Source organism: Rhineura floridana, chromosome 3, assembly GCF_030035675.1.
Source record: "Rhineura floridana isolate rRhiFlo1 chromosome 3, rRhiFlo1.hap2, whole genome shotgun sequence".
Lineage (NCBI taxonomy): Eukaryota > Metazoa > Chordata > Lepidosauria > Squamata > Rhineuridae > Rhineura > Rhineura floridana.
Window position 1 is genome coordinate 90,026,277 of NC_084482.1, and position 10,952 is coordinate 90,037,228.

The window sequence follows — 10,952 nt, forward strand, 5'->3', positions numbered from 1 at the left end:
GTCTGTAAGCACCTTGAAAACAATGCAGTGATTACTAGAAGCCAACATGGATTGATCAAGAACAAATCCTGCCAGACTAATGTTACCTTATATTTTGATTGGTTAATCTCCCTGATAGACTGTAGGAATGCTGTGGACATAATATATCTTGACTTCCGCAAAACTTTTGACAAAGTGCCCCATGGTATTCTGATTAGCAAGCTAACTAAATGTGGGCTGGATGGAACAACTATCAGGAGGATCCACAATTGGCTACAGAATTGTACTGAAAGAGGGTTTATCAATGGCTCCTCAAACTGGAGGAAGGTAGCAGGTGGGGTACCACAGGGCTCATACCTTGGCCCAGTGCTCTTCAACATTTTTATTAACAACTTGGATGAGATGAAGGAAATGGTTATCAAATCTACAGATGATACAAAATTGGGAGGGATAGCTAACACGGTGGAAGACAGAAACAAAATTCAAAGGGATCTTGATAGGCTGGGGCATTGGGCTGAAAACAACAGAATGAAATTTAATGGATAAGTTCTACACCTAGGAAAAAAGAAACCAAATGCATAGTTATAAGATGGGGGATTCTTGGCTCAGCAATACTACATGTGAGAAGGATCTTGGAATTGTTGATCACAAGCTGAATATGAGCCAACAGTGGTTGCAAACAAGGCAAATGCTATTTTAGGCTGCATTAACAGAAATATAGTTTCCAAATTGAGTGAACTATTAGTTCCCCTCTATTTTGCTCTGGTTAGGCCTCATCTTGAGTACTGTGTCCACTTCTGGACACCACACTCTAAGAAGGATGCAGACAAATTGGAACAGATTCAGAGGAGGGCAACAAGGATGATCAGAGGACTGGAAGCAAAGCCCAAGAGGAGAGACTGAAAGAATTGAGCATGTTTAGCCTTGAGAAGAAAAGACTGAGGGGAGATATGATAGCACTATTCAAATATTTGAAAGGTTGTCACACATTCCCTAGGGAGGTGGTGGGCTCTCCAACACTGGAGACATTCAAGAGGCAGCTGGACAGCCACCTGTATGGTATGCTTTAATTTGGATTCCAGCATTGAGCAGGGGATTGGATTCGATGGCCTTATAAGATCTAACTGGGCTGTGTTGTGTTATGAATCAAAGGTATGTTTACTCCTCGTTTACATCCTTTTGACAGTTACTTTCAATATAAAATCAACTTCTAGTTAGTATGCAATTATTCAGTGGTTCTCAAACTTTTTTCCCCATGGACCACTTGAAAATTGATGGTCTTGACGGACCACTTCATGTTTTTTCTGCCTGTTGTACCAATTGCAATGTACTGTACTAGGTAGGTGCTGTATGATTTTTAATTGTATTTTTATTATTTCTTTTATTTCTTATATTGTATTTAATAGTGTTATAATTTGCATTCCATAGAATTCAGATTGTAATATAATAACAAAATAAGAAATAAAAGAAGAATTTGGTAACAAGTGCCTCTGAGCATGTGGTGACTGGTGGCAACGCCTGCCATCAGAACTGCATATCCAGATGGAGGTGAGGGAAGGGGTAGAAGTGAGGAGAGGAGATTGGGTGGGTGGGCACTGGTTAGAGGGAAAGCCCCTTTCCTTTCTTTTCCAAAAGGAAAACACTGATAACAGTATCATTTTGGGGGATTTTTCCCACCTTTTTATTCTTCAGCAAACACATGTAGTCTCCCACCCAAATTTAACCAAAGCTGTCCCTGTCCACATCAGATATTTATTCCACTTTAAACAGTCATGGCTTCTGCCAAAGAATCCTGGGAAGTGTAATTTTTGAAGCATGCTGAGAATTGTTAGGAGATGCCCTATTCCCCTCACCGAGCTACAATCACCAGAATCCTCTGGGAAGAGGGGCTGACTGTTAAACCACTCTGGCCACTGGATCTCTGTCAGGGGAATAGGAGACTCCTAACAACTTTCAGTACCCTTCACAAACTACACTTCCCAGAATGCTTTGGAAGAAGCCACAACTGTTTAAAGTGGAATAAATGTCTGGCATGGGAGGGCCACCTGATTAGCCAAGCCAAACAGTCTGGCTTTTGGAACACTAATAGTTCATACTGAGCATATGTTAATTTTCTTAAATTAATTAAAAATCAGCTATGCATTTTTTAACTTTTAAACTGCAGAAGATGAAGGTCAGTATGGGGTAAGGTGAGTAATAGGATTGAATGGACTGCTTTCAAGTCGATTCTGACTTAAGGCGACCCTATGAATAGGGTTTCATGGTAAGTGGTATTCAGAGGGGGTTTACCATTGCCTTCCTCTGAGGCTGAGAGGCAGTGACTAGCCCAAGGTCACCCAGTGAGCTTCATGGCTATGTGGGGATTCGAACCCTGGTCTCCCAGGTCGTAGTCCAACACCTTAACCACTATACCACACCGGCTCTCGAGTAATGGCTGATCTTTAATTAATTTCAACAAATTACAAGACCACTGACAGAAAAAAAAGTCCAGTAGGGGTCTGGATTTCTCCCCTCTTTTTTTCCTCTTTTTTTCCTCTTTTGGACTTTGAACTCTGGATTCTCTCTGAGTGTTTTGTGTATCGCCATGAAAAACTTAGAGGATTGTTAATCAAGCATTTCTGAGTTCCGAACTATAAGATTTTATTTTGAAATGAGCTTATGGGAAGCAACAGAATGGCATGAGGGGTATTTTCAATTTAACATGGTGAAATGTGAAAACTCCATGCTGGCTATAGTGTACAGCCACTCTCGTGGTTGTATAACAGTAAGATCATCTCCTGCGCTGACAAAGGAGTGAGGACAGAGAGGGTCAGTAAGGGGGGAAAGTGGCAGTTCAAATATCAGGAGAAGTCTGAATAAATTGAAAGGAAGGTATACAGAGTTTTTTAAAAAAGTTTTAACAAAAAGAAATAGCAGCGATGGGTACAACACAGAAGCTAACACCAAAAGGTTAACACAGGTACAGGGCCTTTCCCAACTCCTTTCTTGCTATATTCAAACCTCTCACATTGTTTAAACATTTTTTTCCCTCTTGTGTTTCTACATCCCTGCTTTATTCATATTTCTCCCATTGTTTAAAATGGGGTGTGTGTGCAAAGGGGGGTACAGAATAGGAGGTGGAGGAGGCATGGAAATGGGGCAGTCTGTGTGCAAGGGGGAGTTGAGAAAATGATGGGGAGGAGGGAAGAAATGGGTGAAGGTGAAAACGGGGAAATGGGAGTTTGCAAAAAAGACAGGAGGAGGCGGTGACATAGGAATGGGGTTGAAGATGAAAATGTATACAAAAGGGGCTGAAGATTAGTAGTGGCTTCATAACTGTGCAGAAGGTGAAAAGGGTGCTTAGTAGCAATGTGTGAGAAGAGGCAGAAGTTACCATGTGGATGGTCTGTATACAAGGGGGGGTTACAGAAAAGGGGAAGGAGGTGGCATGGACATAAGGTGAAGGTGAAAACGTGTGCAAATTGGAGCTACAGAATAGAAGAGAAGCAGCTTCAAAAATGGGTTGGGAAGGTGGAAAGGGAGCTTAGCAGGAAGGGAAAGCTCTAGCAGGTTACCATGGCAGGAGTGGCAGGGGTTGGTAAGCAGAGCAAGCACGGGCACAGCCCCTAGTAGAAACATAAATACACTTATACCATTAACAAATTAATAATAACAAATCCATACAACCACCCCACCAAGAAATAAGAGAAGTTACACCATATAGTGCCCCCCAGGTTACTATTTTTGCTTGCAGTTTTAAATGACCATAATTTGGACAACTCCACTGTCTGCATGAACAAATGAGCTTCCTTTTTTTCCTTCTAAAAACTAATTTTCAATAAGAAACTGTACAATGTGTACAGAGTCGGTGTTTCTAAACTATTCTGTAGTTGAATGACTTGGCTCATCTTCAAATATATGTAATTGCAAAAGGATGGCTTATCTTTTAACTGTATCCCCACCCAGGCACAAGAATTTGGAAATTCATTTGCAGTAAGTAGAACCCAGACAGAAAGATACTATTACCTGGCCTTTTCCAAATGCATGTTTTTTTCATTTCATTGAAACACAATTTCTGGTTTAAAATAAATTCACTAATAGGCAAAAAAAAAAAACCGTTGCAGTTAAGAACGTACCTATAGTCAACAGACTATCAAACTTTAAAAAGCAGGGAAATTGGACAGCTATAGTGAATGCGCCAGGAGAGCAAGAGACCTGACCACCTCTCTGAACTATTGTACTGCCCTACAAATTTGTCAAAATGCAAACGCAATTTGGGTTGGTCTTTCACAGTCCAATCCACTTCCTGTGTAGCTTGGAAGAATTGGGTAATGTGCCTCTGAGCACTCCCCCGGGTCCAGATCCACATGAGAATTTCGCTTGCAAAAAGTCCAGTGAGTAAAACAATTACAATGGGGGTCTATGAGGAGCACTTTTAGGCCTATTTCTGGGAGCCGGCTCTTCCTGTCCAGCTCCCGACTGAGCCTGCGTTTAGCTGGAACGGCGGCTTTCAAGCAGCAAGTGGATGTGTTGGAGCTTCCCACCGGCTCCTCCACCATGCCCCCCCCCGCCAGATACCCTTAAGTTGGATTGCACTGTTAAGGACGCTTGTAATGTGGATAATGAGAAACTTCAGCCAGTTTTTCTTCCTTTAAATTCCGAAACACATTTTTACTGCCAATATTATTGAGGTCTGTCTTGTACATCAAAAATGTCATTAGTTTCAATCACCTCTCTTGCTTACATTATCCTAGTGGTGATGCAGTTTTTCTCTTAATATGTAGAACATGTGAGATTGTTATAGAAATACAAAGCTGTAAAAGCGTTGAACAAGTGGCCATCCAGTCTTTTGACAGAAACCCTGCTCATAACTTGCCTTGTCAAATTATGCCTTTTTATTCATGGGCACCCTTTGTTATACATTTGGAAATGTCCTCTAAAGGTGACATGATATATTGGATTTATGATGTGCCATTTTTATTGCAAGCTTGAACATAGCCATTCTTATTGTGGGATTGAGACAGCTGCTTCTGCTTTCCAAACTATTGCTTAAATTACTCAGAATTTAAAAGGCAGTTTGGGGGATTTAGCACAAGACTTTGATCTTCAACAAACATTGTTGGAACAGAGAGAGAGAGAGAATCCTATCTATGCCACATTGAGATTCACATATCCTATAGTATTTTTCATACTATGTGTCATGAACCTGTAATGTTCATGAGTTATTAAAAATCTAAAAGCAACACTTTGGCTCCAGCAAGGGACTCTGGGAGATTGTTACAGTTAGAAAAGACAAGCCTTTGCCAATTTACAATTCCGAGTTTCACTTCCCAGCTGAAGACGGTTAGAAGAAGCCTTAACAAGCTGCACCTGTTTATCTTTGCTGATTAACAAGTGCCTGGTACCCAAGGTCATCCTTGGCCTGTACCGTTGGAAAACACAGTTGGGAGGGGGGCCTGCAAGGCGCGAAAGAGTGAGAACCATCGAGAAGAAAGTTACATCAGCCAATTCCTGATTGGTCAATTAATCTTGGACCGTTAGGATCCTTTTCCCTTAAGTATAGGGTTAGAGACCCCTAGCCTTTGTTCTCTGTTCTCTGCCTATGCTGACTTGGCACCAGAGTTCCAAAGCCTTCTGCCTTTTATGGTTCCAAGGGGTTGCCTATGGGAAGGTAACCTATGTTTGGTTCCATTGCTTTATGTTGAACATCCACCTCTCTTAGGAGGGTTGCTACACAACCAGCTACCTCGTATGTAAGTAGTTAGGTGAGTTAGTTTGTTATTTTCTTGTTGTGTGTATGAATGCTCTTGTAAGTACCTAAACCCCTGTTTGGGTGTATGGTCTTAAAGGATTACTTGCTGCTATATTTTATGTGCACTTATATATCTTAATAAAGCTACTTCTATTTAACCTGGTGTGTTCATTGAGAGAAGGGGTTGTTCTGGATTCAGTACCTTGACCATTCTCAGTCACTAACTACCAAAGAAGGGTTAAGAAGTTAAAGGCTTGAATTTGAAGTAAGAACCAGAGGTGCCAGGCAAGGAGTGTAACTGTGACTCTTGCCCCTTAGGACCTTGGTTTTACCTATCTTCTGGGCTCAGAGATCCCCTGGCTCTGAGTGGACCAGTAAACAGGGGTGGTGGCAGCCTACCTTCTACCTTGCAGGGTTGTTGTGAGCGTACACAGCCTTGGCAAGGGTGAAGTAATAGTCTTTTGGTTCCAGTCTCATTTCCCTAAGGGTGGGGGTCTGAGTCTGACGCATGATCCCTGTGCCTTGACGGTAGGGATTCATGACACTATGCGTATGAAAAATCTGCACCAATTACAAGGTCTTGTTTCTTTCCTAAACATGTTGCATAGCAATTTAGCAATATGTGGCAAACCACCTTACTGTCCTTGATCTCAGGATCTCGTACATTATGTAAACTTTGCTAGGTTTGAATGCATAAGGGAAGTCATCCAGATACTCATCTGCTTGCTTTTAAATCCTAGAGTGTTTACATGCTTTTACTATCATATGCAACTATTTGCCTTTTCAAATCTCCTCTGAATATTCCTTTATTGACAAAAACACTCGTGTACAACTCAAGAAACAAAATATAAATATCACAAGGAACCATTTTATATGCAGATCCTAAGATAAAATTAAAGCATAGGCCCAAATTTTGCTAGCCTTCTTTACACAGCAGACATAGGTAAGAAGATAAAAGGTATTGCAATTCCTTTATATTTATTACTCATAATTTGTTGTTTGTAAGTTAAATGTGTTTTGTTTTTGATCTTTTAAAGAAAAAAGCCATCAACTTTTGCAAGGAGAAAAAGGAGCACTTGATGTGATTTAGATGCACAATAATAATACTTAAACCTCTGGAGCTGGCAGGAAGAAGATGGTAGTTGCAAACTGCTGAAGAGCTTAAGCAAAAACTGTTCCATGTTCAAAGATCAAACACTTCAGGGAATGTAACATTCAGGGAGTGTAACACTGATTTAAATTAACCCTATGTCACTTAACCCCTTTTCTTTTCCTTCTCTTCTGAAGGTGCTCTTACAGAGTGCTATGACGAACTGGGAAATAGATACCAGCTTCCTGTCTACTGCCTGGCCCCGCCCATCAACATGATAGAAGAGAAGGGTGATCTAGAGACTCTGGATATTCCTGATCCACCACCTAATTCCGGTCATGAATGTCAACTTCGTTTACGCCTCTCAACAGGCAAAGACCTCAAACTTATGGTCCGCAGTATGGACACTGTATATCACATGAAGAGAAGACTGCACGCAGTAGAGGGTGTGGAGACCAGTAGCCAGCGGTGGTTTTTTTCAGGCAGGCCACTGGCAGACAAAATGAAACTGGAGGAGCTGAAAATACCAAGGGACTATGTGGTGCAAGTCATTGTGAGCCAGCCATTAACAAACCCCACCCCAGTGGAGAACTGACTTTGCCTGTATCTCTCTTTTCCTTTTCTGCTCTACTTATCATGTTGGAACCTTTTCACTATTTTCATTTTCTCCTGCTAGTGGGTTGGTTCTAAGCAATGACCAGCTAACAAATTCCATCTGTGATGGAGCTTTAGGGAAACACACATGCACGCACACACATACACACAGATGTGCACACGTTCCTAAACTACCCCTTGAGACTGCCCAGTTTAGTATTTCTTAACACCACAGTAAGATACTCTTAACCAACTAAATGGGGAAAATGTGTGTGCGAGAGAGATCCTGCAGTTTACAGAATGCTAAAACAGTGGTTTGACCTGTAAGTGAAGTATTGATCCATGAAAGGGAACAGCACTTTTAAAAGGATTAAACCAAATTCAGGTATTTCGTGAAATCAGCATCACTACAGTTCAGCCATTCCATGTAGCTGCTCTGGTAAAACTAATGTCCTGTGTTATTTGTAGGGATTGCTTCTATTCTGGTTTCACATTGGCTTAGTAAGGCTGCTACTTAAATGGGGTGGTGAAGGTGCCTAGGACAGACTGTGAGGTGCATTCTGATAATAGAATGAATGATCCCAAATTCAAGTTTTTAAAACAAGTTTTTGGTACATTCCAAATTAGAAATAGTGATTTGCCGTTGCTGGCTTCAGCGTGTGGTAAATACTGCCTTCTGAAAAATTAGACAATAATTTAGTAAACATGTAACACTGTACGGAATTGTAGTTATACTCTGTCGTGTCTAATTATTTGAGGATCACCAGCCTGAGAAACAAAGCAAAACAGGACACTGGACTTCTTTCTCTGATTACTGTAGCTTATAATGTTTTAGCTCAAAATAGTGAGTTTAACCCCCCCCCCTTTATTTGCAGCAATAGGTGTTAACATATTATAAAAGAAAAGCACAGGAAGTTCTCTGTGTCATATACTTCTGTAAGGTAAGGGTGTGCAGCTTGCTTGACAGTATCATGTTATATTTCTTCCCACTGATTTTTATATTACTTGCCATAACTAGGACTCAAATGTTTCATCTTACTAAGTTGTGATCATACACATGGACACACACACATACACACACGGGCTATATATTTCAGCCCTTGGGGGAAGAGAGAGAGAGATGAAAGGAATGATTGAAAATATTCCCTGGCTCATGAAGATACTGTAGATTGTTAAATCATCTGGTCTTTCCTATACACCATTAGATATTTCAATATATTTGGGGGAGTTGTATATTGCAGGTATATTTGTGTTAATATTCTACAAATCCGTATGTCAGGGGTAGCTAACCTGTGGTCCTCCCAGATATTGTTGGACTCCAGGTCCCATCAGCCCCAGCCAGCATGGCCATTGATCAGGGATGATGGCAGCTGGAATCTAACAGCATCTGGAGGGCTAGTTAACCACTCCTGACCTAGATATTATGGCATCTTGCTAGTGATTGGAAGCCTGCAGAAAGAAGTGGATTGAGTTGGTTTGTGAAAAACTGCACATCTTACAAGAATTATTTATCTTCCTTCCCATGGCTTCAGTTACACTTATTCACACTCATGCATCTGTGTACAAACAGCACATGTCAGATTGATGGGTCACTTTTTCTAGTTGGTAGATTTAGAAATGATGTCCTTTGTCACTTACCTGAAACCTCACAGTAACCTTAACAATATCATACAGCATTTTCCTTTAGAATGAGAAAGTGAGCCATTCTTTAGAGTAGGGGGTATATGTTTTTAAGAATTATTCGGGCAAAATGGGTAGTGGTCCAGTTAAATTTTGATGAGTAACACTGAACAAATCAATCAAATGTGCACCTTTTAAAAAGAAGTATGCCTAGTTCTTTTATTTCAGTTCTCTGAACTATTTGTTGTCACTGACTGGTTCACACAGGATGCTAAGCCAAACCATGGCTTTGCAGGAAAGAGCAAATGTGTGGGTTCCTGGAGAAAATATTGTGGCCACTATGCTTCTTTGCCAGTGTTACTGCTGCCACATTACTGTGAGCTAAGCCATGGTTTGGCTGCGTGTTATGTCCAAACCCAGCCTTGTGGCTTATCTCCCCCAGACAAACCACAAGCAGTAAGCCATAGAACAAACCTTGGCTAAAGCGTGTGGTTTGTCTTGGGTTCAGACATAATGCTCAGCAGCCAAAACATAACTTAGCTCACAGCATTGCAGCAGCAAGACCAGAGGAAGACTAAAACGACCACAGTCTTCTCTCCAGGAGCCTGCTCATTCGTGTTAACCTATAGGTTGGCTTAGGTTACATGCAAACTGGACCACTGGTTCTGTTCCTTTGGTTTGGTCATATTGCTATTAGCAACACTGTTATTTTTTCAAACGGATCTCACTAATACTCTTCTTGCTAAGTGCTGAATCTACTTATCTATTTGCATGTGGTTCCCTTCACATTTATGTTTACTTGTGAAAAAGCATGATTTTTGGTCCACTGGGAGAGCAGTCTAGGATGGACCTCTTCTCTTTGCAGTGAAGAGCTATTGTACTTAAGTGTTCTATAAGTAACCTAGCCTTACTTGGGTTATCTTGTTGTGACAACTAGGAACTAAAACACTGAAATTTACAAATTTTAAATTTTACTGGATTTTCAGTGTAGGGTAAATTAAAAGGTTTCTAAAAGGGGGGGTCTATTTTTGATAATCATCTCAGACTTAAAATCACTCGCCATATGAATATGAATGTATCCTTGTGTTTCACAACCATAGCACTCCTGAGGGCACAATCGACTGCTTCCTGATCTTTCAGTATAATTTGCGTCAGATGGTAATTAAAATGCATTGGCAGTAACACAGCAAAAGAGCACCTGTTTTCTAGTTGTTAAGTCCCCCCTTTCCCCGATACCGTGTTCACTTGTGCTAATATTAGGAGCAAACACTTTATTTAGGAAATTCAGAATGATGCAATCCTGCATTTGACAATAAGGGTGCATGTTAAACTGTTGACTATAAAGCTGGAATATTTAAGGCAAAGTCTAAAGGGGTTGTAAATCTTTCTGAAGCGATCCCACAAGCATTGAAGAGAAAAAAGTACTGGGTTGCAGCATAAAAAATTTAAATGCAGGTTTATTTGGGAGGTCTCCCAGGTATTGATTCATTTAGTTGTACCTGGTACAATTAATTCCTTTGTCTTTCTGAGTAAGGAGGATGCTATATATTTGGTGCAAGCCCTAGCCATTACATATCAGAAGAAGCATACCTTGCAAAATAAAAGTATGTATCTAGTGGTCTGTTTTTTTCCCATGTTAAAGAAAAGGACAAAAATGAATCGAGCTAAAAGAAGATTGGTAACTTCTGTAACCTTCTGCCCTTTTTAGAATGTGTTCTTCAAACATGAAAAATACTTTCAAACCATGTTGCTTGATGACAGAGTCAGTTTCAGGTTTGTGGGGTGGGACTCAGCCAGATGTACAGGCAGTAATAGCTGCTTCTTGCTGTCATTGACATGGCAAATGAGCAAATGGCACCAGTTGCTGCTCCCTTCCACTGTTGCCACTTGCTCATCCATGCAGGTGGACAAGAAAGCAGTAACAACAAGAAGCAGCCA

The 10,952-nt window shown here is 40.8% G+C and overlaps 1 protein-coding gene across 2 annotated transcripts in view; it reads left to right on the top strand.

Annotated features, from left to right (window-relative positions):
• The window catches only part of UBTD2 (ubiquitin domain containing 2), an 85,872-nt gene extending 78,389 nt beyond the window's left edge, over positions 1-7,483 (top strand). For both annotated transcript variants that reach the window (XM_061616892.1, XM_061616893.1), the window contains exon 3: positions 6,998-7,483. In XM_061616892.1, coding sequence (XP_061472876.1) covers positions 6,998-7,395 — 398 coding nt within the window. In that variant the 3' untranslated portion in view covers positions 7,396-7,483. The remainder of the gene's footprint in view (positions 1-6,997) is intronic.
• Positions 7,484-10,952: the final 3,469 nt, after the last annotated feature.